The 21,700-nt window shown below is 40.0% G+C and overlaps 1 protein-coding gene across 1 annotated transcript in view; it reads right to left on the minus strand.

Moving 5' to 3' along the window:
* PCSK1 (proprotein convertase subtilisin/kexin type 1) overlaps nucleotides 1-21,700 on the minus strand; it is a 61,225-nt gene that overhangs the window by 17,233 nt on the left and 22,292 nt on the right. The window contains exons 4-8 of the mRNA XM_075181283.1: nucleotides 20,292-20,438; nucleotides 17,180-17,256; nucleotides 14,033-14,121; nucleotides 12,427-12,599; nucleotides 2,477-2,689 (exon numbers count right to left, since the gene is read on the minus strand). Of these exons, the coding sequence (XP_075037384.1) occupies nucleotides 2,477-2,689; nucleotides 12,427-12,599; nucleotides 14,033-14,121; nucleotides 17,180-17,256; nucleotides 20,292-20,438 (699 nt within the window). The remainder of the gene's footprint in view (nucleotides 1-2,476; nucleotides 2,690-12,426; nucleotides 12,600-14,032; nucleotides 14,122-17,179; nucleotides 17,257-20,291; nucleotides 20,439-21,700) is intronic.

Below are 21,700 nucleotides of genomic sequence, written 5' to 3' on the forward strand. Positions count from 1 at the left end.
CCTCTTAAATCTCCCCTAATTGTCATGATGGCATCACTAGTTTATCTCAATTGAGGTGCTGAATCTGAATCCAATACTTGTTCTCAATAATGTCTCCACCTGACAGAGGCTGGCTGGCAATTTTTAACCAGGGGGAAGGGGAGGCAAGACTTGGCAGCCTATTAGGAACATTTTAAAGCAAAACAAGTGCAGGAAGCCCAGTGATCCAGCCCAAGGTAGCCCACTATGTAACTGGCATGGAGGCGACGGGGGAGGGGGGCAGAGGCCCCTTGCCACCTAGCCCAGCCTGCCCCTGCCCCTAACATGCTCCTTCATCCAACTTATTCAGTCTTCAGAAGCATGTGCAATATAAATATACAAGTTCAGTAGCTTATAGAAACCAGGTGAAATTTATAATAAATATAGATCATGTGTGGCTCTGAATACAAGTTTGAGTTTGCAACCCAAGTGATGATCCCCTTCTATCCTCATACCTTTGAGCATTAAAAGTCATTTACAAAGGTGAAATAGTGTGTCCCAAGCAAGGCTAATGCTATTATTCAATGGAGCCATCTCCTGGGTATGACAGAAGTCATCATACTCATTAACATTACATCCAGATTAATCATGGTCGCATCTTGCAGCCAATAGGAAGGCGGAATGAAATGAGTGAAAAAACAATTGGAGCTGCTAGGGAGCTTTGTCTTCCTGGGCCAAGCTATGTCAAAATGTAATGGTTGGGGGCAGATACCCACACCCATAGGCCCAGCTCATCCCTGGTTGGGTAGTCCCAAAGTCCTAAAGTGGTAGCATGCAGAACATGGTAATATTTTTACTCTTTCTACCATGCACATTTCCTGCTGGACCAGCAAACATTAAAAGGTCCCACAGAGTCGGGACAGTCCCGAAAACCCAATGTAAGTGTGCTGCTTTTTTTTTTATTCTTTTTTTAGCAAAATAAAACACGCACACATTTGCAAAAATTCTATTTTGTAAATGACCTCCAATGTCTCACTTTATTATTTCCACACTTCTTTTCATAATCTAATTTAAGCTCTGAGGAGATGGCTGAACAAATTGTATAAAGACTTGGAACTCTGGTTAGAGATATCGTTTGCCCAGGCCTATCTGTGACTTTTACCACCTTGTTTTTCCTTTTAAAGCTACAATTTTAGTTTTAGAAGATAGACCCCAATGTCTCTTTGGTACCATAGAAATTCTTATAAAGAAATAAAAACAATTATAAGCAAATACTACCTGAATTTTTAAAGGAATATGCTGAGAAAAACATAATAAATCCCACCCCACAAGCTCGCTGCCTAGGTGTAATCCTTGATTCACGCCTATCCTTTGTTCCCCACATTGACTCTATATCTAAATCATGTTACATACATCTAAAGAACATTTCTAGAATACGCACATATCTCACACAAGACACTGCTAAAACCTTAATTCATGCACTAATCATCTCCCGCATTGACTATTGCAATTCCCTCCTTACTGGTCTTCCCAAAAACAGACTCAAACCCCTAAAATCTATTTTGCATGCTTCGGCAAGACTGATTTTCCTTGCAAATAGCTATTCCTCTGTTGAATCACTCTGTATGTCTCTACACTGGCTGCCTGTCTTCTACCGAATCCAATATAAAATACTTTTACTAACCTACAAGGCCATCAACAAAGCTGCACCAACATACATCTCCTCTCTTGTCTCAAAATATCTCCCAACTCGGCAACTCCGTTCTGCAAAAGATCTGCGTCTCTCATCCACCCTCATTACATCCTCCCATTCCCGGTTACAGGACTTTTTTTGGGCTGCACCCACTCTATGGAACTCTCTCCCTCGCACAATAAGACTCTCCTCTGTTCTACAAACTTTCAAGCGTTCTCTGAAAACCTACCTATTCAGACAAGCGTATAATATTCCTCAACCACCATCTTAACCTCACTACCTTTAGCCTGTTACACAATTTCACACAAGACAACTACCCCCGGACCAACATTATTGTGTGACAGGATCATTTAGCTTATGAGTCACCCTACCTTTGCAGTCTGGCTGGGCCAAGATGCAAAATGTATACTTAACCTCATGTGTCAATCTCCCATTGTCCCATAGATTGTAAGCTTGCGAGCAGGGCCTTCTCACCTCTTTGTCTGTTTTACCCAGTTTGTTTATTAGTTTATTACGTTTGTCCCCAATTGTAAAGCGCTACGGAATATGTTGGCGCTATATAAATAACTGATGATGATGATGATGATAATATATGGTTGCCATAAGTACAATTACCTATGGGTTTTACACCATTGCTGCTAGCATAGAGCTAAAAAGACACTGAAAAATAAAAGTAATACACTATACTACATACATTTTTTTTTCCAGGAATCAACTTTGAATATCTCCCTGTATACAATATATGAACATCAATGTAAACCTCTATATCATATAACTAGCCTGTAGCATGGTTTACACATGAATATCAGTATTCGCTCCACTTACTATTCTCTGATCAGTGTAATCCCCACTGCTGTACGCTGTGGCTAGTGTGGAGGAACATTTTTCTGCATACCAGGGAGACCGTCCTTGCTGGGAAGCGCTGCTGATAGAGATGGTGTAAATGCTGTCTGTATATCCATCACAGTCACAATTATCACCTTGACGGCCACCATTACCAGACGCCCACACATAGATGGAACCTTTTCCATTTCGCCCCTTTGAATACAAGCATTACATCATTAATTGTTTATTCACGATTGGTGTATACATGTTTTTTTTTATTATTTATTCATTATATATGTTTTGCTTTGTTTTCCTTTAGAATGTAAGCTCTCACGTCTACTTCATATGTCCCTAAAGTCATGTCTTATGCTAAATATTTTGCTAACTGTTTACTGACTATGGAATTTTTTCATCTATCCATGCTAGCCAAATTAGACTCAATTCTCACTATCCAGCCTCCCAGTGGTGCTTTACTATACCAGGGAGGTATAACCAGTATCTTCTAGTTAATCATCGATCACTTAGGCAAAAGAGTTATCAAGTACAACGGTGCATTTATTATTATACAATACACCAGAATCAAAATACACTTTAAAACAAATGCCAGGTGGGTTTAACACACACTCTGTCTCTTAACCCCCCACCTGCCCAGATGATTGCAGCCAACTTTTCTGTTGCATCATTGAGTTCTGGCCTGGGCAAAGTTTTCTGCTCCTCTTCACGTGTGGCAAGTATAAGTATCTATTTCAAAACCCCCTTGCTCCACCAGGCCCATCAAGCTATCAGATTCATGGGGAGATGTGCTAAGAAAGCGTGAGCGAGCACTAGTCCTGTAAACGGCAAAATTTACAATATATAGGCTCTCCAACACTACAACCTCTACATTCTTTTCTTCTGTGCCACTTGTCGGGGGCTGGATCCCTCCTTTAAAATAGTTTACTCCTCCTGGGACTAGCCCATGGATGGGCTTCGATATATCACCCCTTAGGAATTGTCAGGTGTCATAATGAGCTATTGCAGGGCTGTACTGTCCCAAACCCATAAACCCCCAAACTCCCTTGCTGTTATGACTCCAAGCTGTCTAGCTGGTCGCAGCCCAGAACAATGGTGAACTATTCAATCTGAGGCGCTGAGTCCTGATAAGGGTTGCAACTCCCAATTTACAGCTTGAGATGCTTTTTCCCTGAGATTCAGCTTCCAATTGATTGGGACTTCCTGTCTTAGTGGTGGGACAGTATACTGCAGCACTTTCAGGACATATTATCTGTACTCTTCCAAGAATTACCTATAACCCACCTGGCAACATAATAACAATATAAACAACTATAACGCTCTACAATATAAAGTAGACATAGTTTTCACAAGCATGAGTATATATATCTCAGCATTGTAGCAACATTATGGTAATATCATACATAATTACACAGCACACCACACTTGCATCATGAATACATTATAAATACGGGGTATAGTTACCCCCAAATAATGGGACATTGTCGCCACTTTCCTGGGTATCTGGGGAACCAAAGGTCTAGAAAAGTACATACTTGTATAGTCCATCTTTGAGAGAAAGGAAGGGCAGACTGGTTGAGGTAAAATTAATCCCTTGTTTCATCAAGCTCATGACTATCCATGTTTATGTTACAAAGCTTAATTGTTGTTATGTTAATGGAAAGACTTTTCAGATCTTTTGTGGTCTGCGTGGTTTAGTACTCTGTACCATGGAGATGTGGAATCTAACAGGGTTCTTCACACCCACGGATTATGGTTCTCCGGGCGGGCACCAAGCATGACCGGTTGGAGATGGTGTAGATGTTGTAACAGACTTACCTGATCCCCGCCACTCCGTCCAGAAGCCGCACTTCCGCATCCAGGACCACGTGACCGCACCCGGAGGCGGTCACATGACCTCAACCTAGAGGCGGGGATTTTGAATCCCTGTCAGGATAAAAACCTCACTCTGACACTCGCTGAGTGTCAGAGCAACACTTACCTGTTTCTGGCTCCTGCTCTTCGTGGATTGCTGTGTCTTCCAGTCTCCAGTGTCTTCCTGTGTGCTGATCTCTGCCTGCTTGACTACCCTGGCTCTCCTATCCCTGTGTACCGACCCGGCTTGCTAACCATTCTTCTGTTCTTGTGACCCGTGTACCGAACCTGGCCTGTTAATTCCGAGTTGCCTTCTGATTCTGCCTGACTCCATTCCTGTGTACTGATCCGGCTTGTCTGACTCCGCTACCTCCGCTCCACTCCACTGTACTACATCTTGGGGCGAACCTGAGGACCGCAACCCGCGACTCCTGGCAGCAAAGCCCACCCCGCCTTGCGGCGGTTCTTGGTGAACACCGGGGAGATCGTTAGACTCCGCACCTCAGGTAAGCCAGCGCTAATCAAGATTAGTAGTAAAAGTATCCAGAATCTGTTACAGATGTACAACCAATATAGGTATCTGGATGACCAGGTTAGCTGGGAAGCAGGAAATGCTGTTTTTCCGAATATGACAGGTGACTACAGGTGCAGGATGTCTGGATTGACAGGATAAGCTGGGTAGTTGCAAACTCTGGTTTTCCAAGTATGACACATAACTTCAGAGAGCCAACTAATCCTCAACTGAGCAGGCTGAAGGATATGAAGAACAATCAATAGGTCTATAGTCGAGTGACAGAGGAGATAAAAGACGGGTGTGCGCATACCTAGACCCGAATCCATAGTCACTGGAGGAACGCAGTGCCTCGTGGAAGCGGTGGTGAGCCCCAAGTAAGCGTGCCAGAACCCTGGCAGGCAGCTCTGTGGGGCTGGTAGATGACAATTTTACTCATGTATCTTGTATTATGTTTATTGTATTCACATATGTCATATCGGTACAATGACTGTCCAACGCTATGGAATCTGTTGAGCCCTATAAATAAAAGCTGATGATAGGCGATAAACTACCTATTATGATCGTAAATTGGAGGAATCTATTTTCTGGGATTCGCCATTATGCAGCTAATTAATTTGCTAGGAACCCTCGACATCACTTAGGCCCTGCCTGACTAATACTCATCAGCCTGATTGATATTCAGGTTCCAGTTACTAGTGTATGTTAAGACTACATTCTCACTGTGCGTAGGTGCACTTTAAAGTAGCACTTATTGTATATACATTACTTAAAGGTAATATTATGTGTAGATACATTATGAGACGTATCCTTTCTACTTTACATAATATGGATGTCAGACTTCATTAATGAGGTCTTCTCGCATATGACACAAAATCTTAGTTGTCTCTTTCAGACACTAAACCTTCAATGCCCATTCTGGACTTTGTCCTCGACTTCGCTTTATATCTTTTTCTTTTGTCCTTTTATTCTTCCTGTGTCAGCAGCTGCCTAATGTGGCCTTACTATGCAAATATGTGTACGTCTAACTTCGCATCAGGCCTTAAGTCTTATTTAATAACAAATTTCACAAACATGCTGCAACTAATCAGACATTTGATTTTGTTTTGGTCTAATTTGCATTAAATATCATTGATCTGTCTGGGTCTGCACCCTGGTCTAAGCATTACAGCTGTGCAGATCCTCTTTGTTCAGCCAAATGATCAGTTCACAATTTTTTTCATTTTTGTTGCTCTCATTACTTCACTGCAGACATGGATCTTCAAGCTGCTTAATGAAAAACTGCTGGTATTGACCTCAGAATACCTTAGGCCTGTTATCTCAGCTCCAAGACTATATAAGATGCTTCATGTGAACCAGCCATTTCCAGGTCATTGTTGGTTTGTTTTTGGCCCTGGAACCAATGTTCCTGTTGTCTTCTGATTCTTTTGTCATGTTTCTTAATTCAGCTCACTCGTGACTTCTGATCGTTACCTTGTTCTTGTTTAATTCCTAGTTGCTGACCCAGATTGTCAGACCTCGCTTGACTGCCTACTATGCTGACCCTGGTACTGATACTGTGCTGCATGCCCTGATCTTGGATTGTTTTACTATGGAGAGGAATACTATGTTCTTCACAATTTCCCAGTTACCCTGCTGAAAGCATTGCTATTTACCTGCTATACACCACACTTGTACTCTACAACTAAGCAAACTTATACCCAAGGTTCCCACTAACAAACTATAATGGGTAAGACAGTTTACACATTTTTTCACAATACTTGAGGAGCTCTTCCTATCATTGCCATCTACAGACTATGACAACCACAAGTTTATCATTCCATATTTACTGAAAAAGAAAAATAAGTGCCTGGTCCAAATATTCCTTGGATGAGGAAACATTTTTTCCTGATGGAACCATTGGAGTATGATTAATTGGTCTTATTTATGGAAAGTATACCAAGACTCTTCCTCATCACTTTCACTGTGCTAGTAGTCCATTATGCTGCCCAGCTACCAGTCGTCTGCAATGCTTACCAGTCTTGTGTGAACCTGCTAGTCCGTGCTCCTTCTGAAGCCAGCTGGTACTTCAGTTATTAAGTGCATGGTACCAAAGAGTCCTGTGGTCCATACTGCCATGCCTAGAATTAAGTGACTTATTTGGAAGATGCTGATGTCCTGTGTTCTCTAATAAAACCAGACAAGTAGCCCCTGTGCCACTTGACACAGCTCCCCTCTTGCCACCTGCTCCAGTGCCATCTGATCCAGCCTCTGTCCCACCTCCTACTTTGGATCAATGATTGCCTTCTGATTCATTTTGTGACCTGACTTTTTGTATCAATGCCATCAGTGATTCAGACCTTCATCCTGTTACAGTGCTATAAAATAAAAAATGAAAGTGCCTGGGCTTTAATGATGGTTTCTGCTTTACTGCAGTGCAGGTCCTAATTGCTGACCACCATGCTCAGTTCACTATTTGCTGCAGCTTTATTACTCCTCACACATTTGCAAAGACTTGGATCCAGGAGTCACTTAAAAACCAGCTGCCAGTAAGGATCTGCACCCTCAGGTACCCCACACTGTTGGGCCCTCCCTGCACTTCTTACCTTGTGTGAAGTGTTTTCTGTGAAATGACAGCCCAGCACCATTACCAGCATGGAGGAGGAGCAGAAGCAAGCAGCTACACTGGTATAAAGCCCCAAAATGTCTGCAGCTGGCACATTGAAACAGAGCGCTGGCATGAAAACAAAGACACTGAATGAGTGATATTATGTCACTTAAACGGCCTTTTAGGTGCCCTCTAAATCATGACAACTTAGGTGATCACTCATTCGCTTAGTGGCTGTGATGGGCCTGTCCAGGCATATATAAGCTGCTTCATGGAAAAACCTGTGGTTTGTTCTTAGCTGTGTAAGAGTTGTTATCCTGGTTCTTTATTCAGTTCATTACTGTCCTGATCCTGTCATTATTCGGCTGTTTGTTGGTGACCCTGATTGTCTGACCTTCCATATTTGCCACATGTACCAATTACTGGTTCTGATTCTGCCTGTACTGATCTTGTCTGACCACAGCTCTGTCTCATCCCTACAGGAGGCACTTCAGCAATCACTCTGCTCTTCATTATTCTGTCCTATGTCCACAGGTGATTTGGTTACTATGCAGTAAGTCAGGGAGGACTACTGTCCTTTTTATGGGATACACAAGTACCTTACTTTAAGCATTATCTTCCTGCTATGCACTGCACTTGTACTCTGGAAACTGACCTAATTAGGCTTAACACTTTGCAGCATCTTCCAAATAAGTCACTTCGTTCTAGTCGTGTCAGTCTGGACCACAGGACTCTTTGCTAACGTACACTTAATAACTAAAGCACTAACTGGCCTCAGAAGGGGCATTGACTAGCAGGTTCAGCAGCACATGACACTAGACTGATCGAAGATTATATCTACTTAGTTGTCATGGGTTATGACTAGAGTCAGATTCTAGCTATCATTTATTTAGTACATTCCACAAAATGACAACTAGAATATGATTGGTTGCTATAGGCAACATCTCCACCTTTTTAAACCTGCAGCTTGACAAATTTATCCCTAGGACTCTATACTAAATGCCACAGGTTGGCTTTTATGGATTGATCAAACCTCATATCAAATGGATGTCCCATATTGTTGTTTAAAAAATATCTAAGCCTCTAGACCTGCCCCAAAATTAAACCTTTGTGGGATGAAGTATTTGGATTAATGCGACAAGTAACTGCAACAAATATTATACCCCAATCATCTATGGCCCTTTTTCAACTATACCCACCTGATTTTTCATCTCACCACCGTTACGTTATGGGTCATATCTTAATCAATGCTAGAGCGGCTATCGCTCAGTACTGGAAGAGCCCGGGTCCTTTGCCCCTCTCCATATTATAGCAAAAACCCAGCATAATTATGTAATGGAAACGATTGGCTTCAATTACTCTACTTTGGCATCCTCCCCTCTTATGAAGTGGTATACCTGGTCTGATTATTATGCCACTCCTATGCCTGCCGCCTCGCCCTCTAAGCAGGGCCGTCTTTCCCATTGGGCACAATGGGCAGGTGCTCGGGGCCCTGCAGCCCAGGGGGGCCCGTCGGAGGCAGCAAAAAAAACAAAAACCTCTGTACAGCGCTCGCAGTGCATGTCGGGCGTGACGTCATCACGTCCGCCCGACATCCATTGCGGAGCGCGACGGAGGAGGAGACCATGGAGGGAGCCGGATCGCCAGCTGACCGCAAGGTAAGTATTGTCTTTTTTTTTTTTCCCCAGGTTTTTTTTTTTTTTGCTGCCCCTGGGCTGCAGGGCCCATATATATAATCATTTTTTTTTATATATATATATATAGGGGCCCAAGATGTTCTTAAGGGGGCCCTGCCTCTAGGTCCAGTTAGGGCCCATGTTTCCTGTTCTTGAACGACCATACAAATGCCACTTTGTCTACCCCATTGATTCCCCACCCAGGGCGGCTCCCGGTGACATTCCCCCCCCCCCCCCCCCCCTCCTATACTAATATTAAATCTTTTTTGGTGAAATGTGTATTTGTCTAAGACACCTGGGGTAAATGTATCAAGCTGAGAGTTTTCCGGCGGGTTTGAAAAGTGGAGATGTTGCCTATAGCAACAAATCAGGTTCTAGCTGTCATTTTTCTGGAAAACTCTCAGCTTGATACATTTACCCCCAGATGCATTTGTTTACCTGTCATTTGAACCATGACTATCTATGTATATTTTGCACTTTGGGAAATGTAATAAAAAATCTTTTGAGTCAAAAAAACAATGTAAGCCTTGGTTGTGGCACATATGTAGTACACACCATGTGTTATTAAATAGGCCTTCATGTATTGTATTGACAAGCATTGTAACATCATGATACACACTTCACATAGTGTCACTTTTTTCATCAATGCATTGTATTTATCCTACAGCATATATTATTTTCTCCAGTGTTTCTATCCATTTTTTTCAGTAGATTTGTTTTTATGTTGATATGACCTTAAATATTCTACCCTATTGTTATCAATTCTTAGTGAATGCATTAGACATATCCACATATGTCTGCAGGTAATGCTGTAGCACACAGAACCAAGTTCATTAATTGAAGTACAATAAGCAAAATGTGACCCAGATGTCTAAGTACTTCTTCCATGCTAACTCCTCAAACATTTTCTCCTGCAACTTCATCTATTAGGGTTGCAGGAAAGTCTTTGTGTCATCTTGTTTTCTCTCCACTTATACATGACGTCCTCTTTTTCATTAATAAATTCTACTGTCTTCCGTATATGCAGTCTTTTCCTAAAGTGCACTTATCTTTTGAACAACCAAACTAGATATTCCAAACAATCTTTTATTTGAAATATCTATTCGCCCTGTTTTGGGGAAGGGGGTTTGTTTACCAGTCCCAAGCACCATCCTGACCATTCTGTATTTGAAAATATGTGCACATTTTTGAATTTTTGTTGCATATTTTCTTGCCATCCGGTTTGTTTTGTCGATGACTTTCACTTGTATGACATAGTATTAATACAATAGTATTTGCAGCATTATTGAAAAGAGAGAAAAGAAAACACAACCCAGCTGTTCAAGTGCTCATGTTATCTTCCTACTTTCAACTATCTTGCATACAAGCAATTTTCTCCCACTTTGAAAGACATTAATTACATAACGGTTGTGCTGGGATTCCATAAGACTCGTTTTGTCTCATCTATTTGTCAACCTCTAACATATATCATATCTCCTTTTCTCGCTCATAAACTTTCCACTATCTCTTATGCACTATCTATTTTTCTTCCGCCTTCCATATTTCTCTTAAACTTACTGGCAAGTACTGTATAATGGGGATTGTGAAAGCTTTTTGGGATTTCTCATTTTATTTCCTAACATAAAGTTTCAGGACCACTAAGCTCCAAATTCAATACATGAATAATAATTATGGAATATGAGCAGTAGTATATACTGTAGTAGTATTTTTTACTCATGTGCTATTTCAAATGTGAATTGCACCAAATGATGGCAAGACACTCAAATTGGCATTTGTGATTTGCACCAAAAAGATTAATTTAGTTTCCCTGATTTTATACGATTGGTAAAACTTATCCCATTCCCCCAACCCTTTATGATACCCACCCATAATAAAAATTATGCTTTATATCTATATGAACCTTGTAAACAAGGAACCGGCCCCCACCCTCTTCACAGATGAAGTGGTGGAGTCAAGGAGGATGGGTCTATTCTCCCAGGTGTCCGGAAAAACTCCCCAAAATTCTAAAATGTGACGGACATTCCGGGAGAGTAGCCAAGTATAATTCCAATTTAACTCACACTTACATGGTGACTACAGGAGGAAGTACTCAGTGCTTGATCTGTGTGTGACTATGTCATACCTCCCAACTGACTGGACAGCCCGATTTGCGGATCATGTGAGGGATGGAGCTTACAGAAAATTGAATGGAGCTTCGCCAAAAAGTGGGGTTGACTGGATAAATTAGGGCATTTATTGGGTGGATTGAGAGTATAGTGTGCACAGTTTGAGGTCAGGCGTATTTTTGTTCCGTTCTTGCATTGATGAATGTTGGGCGGTATTCCATGTGCTTCCTTACGTAGTCACTATATGAGGAACGTGATAACTGTCTAGCAGTGACTAGAATAAAGTATGGGTTCAGACACATGAGCACCATTCCACAAAGCTAATAGTCCTTTAATGTCTGTCAATGATCTGCTGCATGAAACTGTTTTGTATCAGCCCAGCCCCAATCTCCAACAGGGTTCTATGATAGATTGCCTTTGTGCTGGAGACAGAATGGTAAGGTGTAAACACAGCAAAGGTGTCAGGTGACAGCATGTTACACAAAGCAGAGAAGGCTAATATGAGTTACTCTGGGATTAACAAGGGTAATACAGGGGAAGACTGGCTACATATGTTCCTCTGATTCAGAGTAAAGGGAAAAACTAATACTGTTGAAGGTAAAACACCTAGAGCTGAACCCCATGTTTGATTTATTTACTTTCTTTAACTGTTTGCGAAGCTGTATCCTTGTTAAAAGTACACAAACCTGGAAAGAGTGTTTTAAAAATAGTCCATGCCACATTAAAATAGTGTATGTGGAACAAAAAGCACTCCAAATAAAAGTATGTGTGTGATTTACTTGGTACGGCTTGGTCTATGCACCCGACCCACCACCTACTGCAGAGCTCCCCATGTAGGTGGCACAGAACAACTCTTGGCGGAATCATTAATGGAGAACCGTGGCTCTCGTGTGCTGAGCCCTTACTGGGGAGAGGGAAGGGGAAGTATGGTATGAGGAGAGAACCTTGTCTCTATGTAACATACAATTCTAGTGTGAAGAGGCCCAGACACTATTAGTGTCATTGTTTACAACAGTTTTATACACTTCTTTAATAAAATGCAATCCTCTGTTTCCTGCTACTCTGCAATCATTTGTCTATAGTTCAGGCATCTAAATAATAAAAAAGTGATGAAAAATATATTTATTTTTCTTTGTCAATCCTCTTTTAAAACTCTACGAGTGGATGGCTACTAATATTTTCCAAATCTTTATGCCGCGTCTCACCTGTTTGATGCCATACTCAAAAGCCTTTTGGGCCAGTCTGCCAGGGCCTTCTACCGTTTTGCCATCATCGTTTGGTCCCCAGCTAGCACTGTAAATATCCACATGCTGTGGATTAAATCCAATAGAACTTGCTTCAATGGCATCAGTTACAACACCATCCAACATGCGAATCCCTACATTAAAAAAAATAAACATCACTTGTACATTATGCACTTATATGAGCATTAAAATTAAATGTATTCATATTTCAAGAGATTGTTGAAATAAACCATAGGTAACCGTAATATGGCTTTAAATGTTTTCTGTGAATAAACATGTGAGTAGTTTGCAGGTCCTAGATTAATATTTACCCTTTAGGAACAGCAATGTGCAGATGGTGCACTGAATGTTCATCTTGAATAAAATTAATCCTTAATGAAGATCTTATGGAGTGTCATATGGCTCCATCTGTATATCACTGCCCTGCTTGTCTGTGAAGAGCTATAGTGTGTGTAATTGCAATGCTGTCAAGGAATTATTTCACAATTCTAGAACTGATTCACTAAATAGCAATATCTTGTATCTCAGTTGGTCTACGTCACAACCAATTGTAGCTTAATAGCACAAGTTCAGTTGGTGGCAGCACTCGCTCAGTAGGGCAAAGTCAGTGAGCACAGAACAGTAGATATTACTTAAGGGCCACATATGTGGCAGGCATATAAAGCACAGGACTCATAAATCACAATGGGTATAGATTAGTCAGCAGACATATTGTAGGCGAAATCTGATGGTTGGTATAGCTTGGAGTCATACCGTACTTCAGTAAGCATATTTGATAAACAATATGTTAGTAGGTAGAGCTAAGGTTTATTTTTCAGTTATGTAATGCAACATTTTCACAGGATTCCTAAACGTTGCGCCCAGATGTCCACATTGATTCTGTGTATCAGCTTTGCAATCCACAGCCTATTTTTATAGGGTACATAAATTTAACTGTCAAAGGTAATAGGATATATATACATATATATATATATATATATTATTATTATTATTATCGTTTATTTGTAAGGCGCCACAAGGTTTCCGCAGCGCCATACATGGTACAAACAGTAGACTATACAGGGTAAGACAGTACAGAACAATAAACACAAAGTACCAGTACTTCAGAAACTCCAGGCAGGCAGATACAGTAGAGACGGAGTGGAAGAACAGGTATGGAGACAGGAGGGAAGATGGGCCCTGCTCATACGAGCTTACATCCTAAGGGAGTGTATATATATATATATATGTGTGTGTGTATATATATATATATATATATATATATATATATATATATATATATATATATATATATTATTTGCTAAATTGGATATGTTTGTAATTAATAGACATACATCTAAGATAAGAGTGACAAGTCTCTACCCAAAATCCCTTGGTGCCTGTCTTTAATCCTGCATGTGTTGGTGTTCAGAATACAGGAATCAGAATACTGTAGTATTTGGTAATACTTTCAGGTGATTTCTCCTTTTAGTCAAGTATTGTACAATGAAATTTACATTGTAATATTTTACCATTATTCATATCAATATACCACAGCAACTAATACAAATATAATCGTGAATATTACCTCCTACTTTAGAATTATATGCAATGCCAACTCCACATTTCTCATTGTTTGCGATCATTGCAACTTCTCCTGCACATCTCGTGCCATGTCTACAAATATTGAAAAGAGAGGAAATACAGTCAATTATATTAATATAAACAGTCAAATGCCTTAGCCATTGCTTGAGTTAAAATGTTATTGTAGGGATATCAGTCTATTTGATATTAAATTTACAATTTAATATTGTATCTGATATACTATTGTTTCTGATACAAGTTACCTTTAGTCATGGCAAAATTCACTAGAAATTATTTTTATTTTCTCTTATGTCCTATTGGGGAACACTGCCAGGGCTATGGTAGGTGGTCCAAGGAGTCAAAGGCACTTTAGCAAAAAAAAAACTTGTGAGTGTAGCGCCACCCCTACTATGCCCCCCCCCACAGGAAGGAGTATTCAGTTTAGTTTTAGTGACCTTAGGAGTTGGGTGTGTTTTTCAGGGCTCCTGCCCTGGATTTTTATTAACAGATTTGATTAATTTTCTTTATTTTTACACAGGGGGACCAACATGCTGGGCTCAGGGATGGACAACTGCGGCCTTTCTTCGCCCTGGATCCCTGAGCTAGGGTGAGTAGCCTGACAGCTACCTTACCCCCAGCAAGGCTGCCCATTCATTTATCTACAGAGTCTCCTTAGTGCAGGAGACTGCAGCAGGCTGTCAGCGCTGGTGCACAGGCCGTGTTAAAGTGGCTTTGTCCCGCAATGGACTGTGAGAAATGGATTTTACGGTGAGTCAAAAATCCTATTATTGTAAATTCACAAACAGGGAGGAAGTGGGGGCAGCATCCTCCTCAGGCTAGTAGTAGTGCGTATCTGTGACATCCTAACTCCCAGATTAACACAGACATCATCAACCAGCATCAGGGAGCTTCACTGGCTGCTTCTCCTTCATGTCAGAGGCCAGCGCTGAGGGGGCATTAGAAGGACGGATGAGTGACATTTTGTCACTCATCCAGTGTTTTAAGACCCCACATACCACTGGCAACTGCCTAGACAACCACCTAATGAGTAGTCCTGGTCCCGGCTATAAGAATAAACGTAAAGACGTCTTTCATGTATATAGAATGAAAACAAGCTTTTTTGTACAGTGTCCAACTCTGGCAAGAAATAATAACCAATTAAAATATACTAATTGTACTGGTCAGTTCTCCTATTCATCTGGTTCTACCACTGAAGGGTCTATTTTTTAATATCCAACAATAAGGCTGATAAATATCTATTGTTGTAATTTTGCATTAAAACTTCGCTGAGCAATACTCAGATGATTGGCGACAGACTAGAGCATTTTTATATTGACTATATTCAATTATCACCATCCAGAGAGGGCGATAACAGAACAATTATTGTGACGGTACATGTACGGCTATGATGCTTGCTAAATGGACTTAAATATACCTGTCAAATCTTTCCGCCAGTGCGGGTTACGACAATACCTGTTTTTGCCCGTCATAGAGCTTTTCTCCTTTTAATAAATATACCCCTTAGAGCTAATAAAAACAACCTAATAAGGCTATGAGCTATATTTATCCAGAGCTTCGTTGAGATTTAATTTAAACATGGACAATTGTACTCTATCTGCCACCTGAGGCCTTCCTGGACTATTGTTTCCTTGTTGAATGAACACAGCTCGCACTAGAGCACCTGGTGTTCTATCATTCATGGTGCTCACAAATCACAATGTTGGAAAGAATGTTATCATTTGTAAGAAGCATAACTAGCTTCAATTAAACATATCCTGACTAAAATACAACTTGATGTTATTTAAAGAACAACCATTTGTGTGTCAGACAAAATATTTAAAGTAACAACATGAAGATATTGAAATTTAGGTAATGACTCAGAGTTTGATCACAACATTTAAGTGTGCAAATCAAACCTTTTTGTCACATTTTAGCTTCCTTAGCTGTGTGGTAAGTGTACATGATTTTATCTGCATTTCAGTAATAGAGATCTGTACTCTGTGCATTTCAGCACAGGGTATAGATGGACTTATGAGAAATGAGGATCCTGAATGTTGAGCTGTAAACTGACATGTTTTGAAAATATGAACCAATACCCAATTAGTTTTATTGTGCTAGATATGTATGGGATAATGCACTGCCTACTGTAAAGTATATGGATATTAGAAATCACTGAGGAGTTCTGTTGTCCAGTGGATGTATACAGTTCACAGATATCTGTGGTGACTTCTAATATTTCTAGAACCAATTACAGTAAGATGGTGCATTATCCCTTATATATGATTCTAATTTTGTTTTTAGTTTTTAACAGAAAAAACAAGAAACAAAATGCTGAAAAGTGATGGGCCTTAGACTCTGTGATGCTGGAATGAGCCTCTCCTCTGGTAACCTCTCCCCTTGTAACCTTTCCTAAGGTGATCATCATCATCACCAGCATCACCATTTATTTATATAGCGCCACCAATTCCACAGCGCTGTACAGAGAACTCACTCACATCAGTCCCTGCCCCATCGGGGCTTACAGTCTAAATTCCCTAGCACACACACACAGACTAGGGTCAATTTGTTAGCAGCCAATTAACCTACCAGTATGTTTTTGGAGTGTGGGAGGAAACCGGAGCACCCAGGAGGAAACCCACGCAAACACAGGGAAAACATACAAACTCCTCACAGATAAGGCCATGGTTAGGAATTGAACTCATGACCTCAGTGCTGTAAGCTAGAAGTGCTAACCACTTAGTCACCATGCTGCCCATGAATAGAAAAGTTGTGATTGCAACAAATACTAAAAATAAAATGAATAAAAAAAGACAGGAAACATCAAACTATGTAAGGAGATTTTCTATGGAATATTGATTTTTTTTTTTGCATGTGAGAAAAATATGAATTCCTTTAATTAAATACTGAAAACCAGAAACTCTATTATAATACAACACATTTCCTAATAAACACGGAAATGACAACACCAGAACTCTGTTTATAAACATCACTCGTGTATTATATACAGATTTACACTGGTAAGGACAAGCGCTGACAAGAAAATGTTCCAAAATGCCTTTTCATATTTTATTAATTCATACTATATGTTTAGTTGCCATTTAATGTTCTGGCATTTACACACACAAAAAAAAATGGAATGTTATATACTTACTTGTTCTCATTTGTAATGTCGTATCGTGGGAATGGGTCTTTGTCATTATCATTGAAGTCATAACTTGCTTCCGCATCCTGCAATTAAAAATTTCAATTTAGATTTAAATATAGCATAAGCTGTGAGCTGTGCTGTTCAAGCCATGATGTAAAACAGTTTACATCATACTTGCCCACTTTATACCTCTCCTCCGGGAGGAGAGGTCATGTGACAGGGAGTAACAGGGGGTGGGCTGACACCATTGCATCGCCCCCTCTGGGAAATGCCAAAATACACAGGGCTTAATGACGCAAAATCATCTCCGAGAGGATGCCCACTCTTACGGGAGTCTGGGATGACTCCCCGAAATTTGTGAGCCTCCTGAAATACCGGCACAGTAGGCAAGTATGGTTTCAAATACTACTTGATTATGCTGATTTTCCACTCAAAAAAGCTACGCATACTAGGTAAAAGAGGAACTATAAAGAACAAAGTTCTTCAGGGGCGCACACAGGGGGGGTTTCTTTTTCTCCAGAAACCCCATCCTTCCACGAAGATCGGCACCGCCGCGGACGCTTCTTTGACAGCGCTGTGGCTGCTGCACAATACAGTGCAGCCGAAATGGAGCTTTTTTTATTTTTTATTTTTTTATATAATATTTTTATTAAAATCCTGTGTGTGCCACTGTTCTTCCCACACAACTTAGGTTCCTCAGATAATTTACACATAAAAAAACAAATATCTTATTGCAATTGACCCTAGTCTCTCTCTCTCTCTCTGTATGTGTGTGTGTGTGTGTGTGTGTGTGTGTGTGTTAGGGAATTTAGACTGTAAGCTCCAATGGGGCAGGGACTGATGTGAGTGAGTTCTCTGTACAGCGCTGCAGAATCAGTGGTGCTATATAAATAAGTGGTGATGATGATGATGATGATGATGATAGAAGTAAAAAAATCAAATCAAATTTGTACTCAAATACTTAATGGAACTTTTTGGGTTGGGTACTAAATACCGAGTACATAAACCCCGACAGCAATTTATCCTACATTAGAAGAGCAATGGAGGCCTTACCGATAGTGTTTTCCACCGACAGCTTGGAAAAGAGACTTGACAGAAATGCACATCAACAGGCCGTCCGCCCAAAATGACGTCACTATAGAGAGGGGCACTCTCATTCCTAATATTAAGGTAGTCATTTAAAGGATGCACCAGCTGTACCGGAGGTAGAATGTAGAATGGTTTGTAAGAAAAAACATTGTACTGCAGCTACACCCGGCAGATCCTTAAATGTAGGGCAAATTGCTGTCGGGTTTTATGTAGTCGATGAAGTTACTGCCACCGACTTTTTTTTTTTATATTACAACTGGTTGTCCTGTCATATATCTCTCAACGATAAAACATGAACAACTTATTAATTTAGGGCATAATCATTAAGTGGGACTTAGGACAGCACAAAACCATTATTCCTAATATATAAACTACTTTGTAATTATTACAAACTTTTTCAATTTACATGTGTCCAAAATTTCCCATAGCCAAGAAATAGCAAAATGGTAAAAACAAAAGCTATATCTATGGGCATTATACATTTTTAAAAAGACCAACCATTTTATATCTGGGACAGAGGTTATTAGGTGCGATTTGCTGATGACAAGAAAGATCATTTGCCTACCTGTGACCCTATCTAATTTGTACATAAAAAACAGGCCCTACTCGTGTCACGCAGCTCAGTAACAGTATTCAAGAAATATGTTAGTGATTTGTGGTATAATTTTATATCGGTGGTAGTCATTACAGCGACTACCAAAATGCTGAATAGACATACCCCGACATGATGAGTGCAATGTTGTCATTACTGACAAAGTGTTCATCCCAACTGTGAGTGTGGGCTCACTCACAATTTTGCCTAAGAACACAACCATGAATAAAGAATGGTACCAAAACATCCTCCAAGAGCAACTTCTCCCAACCATCCAAGAACAGTTTGGTGATGAACAATTCCTTTTCCAGCATGATGGAGCACCTTGCCATAAGGCAAAAGTGATAACTAAGTGGCTCAGGGATCAAAACATCGAAATTCTGTGTCCATGGCCAAGAAACTCCCCAGACCTTAATCCCATTGAGAACTTGTGGTCAATCCTCAAGAGGTGGGTGGACAAAAACTATTGGCCATGACTGTAATTTAATGTTGAGTCTGATGGGAGGGGTGATATGTCTGTTGATTAAATGTTAATAATTTTAATCTAATGTTGGGGCTGGTTGGGAGTAACTAGGTTTATTTATTAAACGTAAACACTAATTAATGTTGCGCAGATTAGAGGAAAGGATGCCTAATTCTTAAATGTGAGTACAATTAATTTAATTTAATGTTGGGGCTATATGGGAGGAAATAATCATATTAATAAATAAAATGCTGTTCATTAAATTATGAGGGTAACTGGGTGGAAGGAGACCTGTTTATTAAACAAATAAAGCTACTGGTTTACAGTCTGGCTGGTTGGGAAGGGAGGGGGAGTAGAAACCTAGATGGTTCACTCACAGCTCAGCTTTCCAGGAGGTAAATAGTCTCTTTTCTAAACAGGGATCCAACATTCCAGGATTTGGCCAAGCATCAACTGAGCTTAAGACACCACCAGCAGCACCATGTAGTCAAAGCTACAAGAACTAGAACGAGAGTGCAGCACAGTGATGGAGAACGGCATTGGCACTTCTAAAGAGATAGGCACATACCCTCTGGCAGTGCGTTCTCATGCAATAAGCACCAGTGTTCTCTCTTGCCCAGGGCACTAAAACCTCTAGTTGGCTTTGGTAGTTCTGTTTATTTCTTTGTGACACAGATCAATAAGTATTGCCTGTGGAACGAATACTTATAGTCAGCTATTTAGATTTTTAATTTATATCTTTAAAATGTTAACATGCTTTATGCCTCTATTTTGACACTTGTTCCTAGTGAATTATTAGGCTGAATTCAGTCAACAAAATTCCTTCCTTTACTGTATGTAGGCAGATATCTGTAAGTAGGTTAAACACAGCTGGCTGACAGGCTCTGTGTTTCCAATTGTGGTAGATTTAGTTTACCTAGTGGTATGTGGCTAATGGAGTAGTAATAGTATGTTGAAATCAGCATTAAACATACATAATTTGCATAGATATCTGTATGGTTCCATTCCAGCCCATCATCGAGGACAGTTACAACAACTCCTTTTCCGGTTATTCCTTTTCTCCATACTGGAATGACGTGAAGGTCCAACTTGGGTAATGATGGGTTGACTCTTGTGTCTTGCTGAGAACACAAAGTCCAAAAATTAGCATGGAACATTGACTGTCATTATATAATCACTAAAGTAGCATATTGAAAATAAAACTCAAATAGTCCTATCTTTCATATAAATAACCATCTTGGATGACTTTTACAATCATGAAATTCATGTCAGTCAGTTACAAAGAGCAGTGCCTTGTTTTGTGGAAATGCACCTATTCGTCTGCTATGCTCATATATAGGTGAACGCCCACCTTCCTCTTTTTGAAAGTCCCCTCGTGCAGATGCTTTGCATGGCCATTTGCAGTATTGTTTGATGAGACAGAAATTAAATGTACATGGGAAAGGAAAAAAATGTTAATCCAAACGACAATCACTTTTTGGACTATTCACTTTTTCATTTTTTTCTCCTAAAATACAGCTAAATTACGTCATAGGAGCAAGGAAAAATGTTAATTTCCTGGTCCTGAGCCATTAAAAGGCAAAAAAAAGAAGTAAATGCTCTCAGGGACAAACCATGTTACAATGCAAGGGGTGCAAATTACTTTTTTATTTTGCTATTATTAATATTTTATTATTAAATACTGGCTGCTTTTTCATGCAGCACACAAATACTTGATAGCTTTATTTTTACACTGAAAATTAAAGTTAATCTAGGACATACCCTACCCCAACTATAAATCTGACCCCACATTTTATATATAATATGCAAGCATTCTGTGGGGGAAATTCAATTAGCTGCGATGTTCCTCACACTTGTTACTATGATAACATCTCTACTCATTTTTCCTTGCACTTCTATTGGGTGAAAATCTCGCAACCTCGACATTCTGAGGAACATTGCGGCTAATTGAATTCCCCCTTTGAGTTATAAATCTGCTATTTGTAGGACATGACAGGCAAATCATATGAGTATGGGGTGTCTGTTTCATCAAAAATAACTTTATTTTCTGTTAATCAGTGTGAATTTTCTATTGTTTATCTTGGGAGAGATGGGACTTTCTTTTGGTAGCATCTTTTTATTTTAGGTTGGTTATATACAGAGGTTGAAGTGGAAATTTAGAAGTGGCGGTTTGGTAACTGTAAGTGAATAGAATTTGATAGTTCCACAATGAAGGCAGTAGAAGTGGTGGTATATTATATCACCATATTCCAACGCACTTCCACCACTGGTTATATGAGTAAAATATTACTTTTTCAATATACTACTTTAGATACTCTAAGTGCAAGCCCATTGGTTTACATAAAATGTAGTTGGCTAGCTCTCCTTAGCAGGAACTAATGTT

This window comes from Mixophyes fleayi, chromosome 1 (assembly GCF_038048845.1).
Source record: "Mixophyes fleayi isolate aMixFle1 chromosome 1, aMixFle1.hap1, whole genome shotgun sequence".
In the NCBI taxonomy this organism is placed as follows: domain Eukaryota; kingdom Metazoa; phylum Chordata; class Amphibia; order Anura; family Limnodynastidae; genus Mixophyes; species Mixophyes fleayi.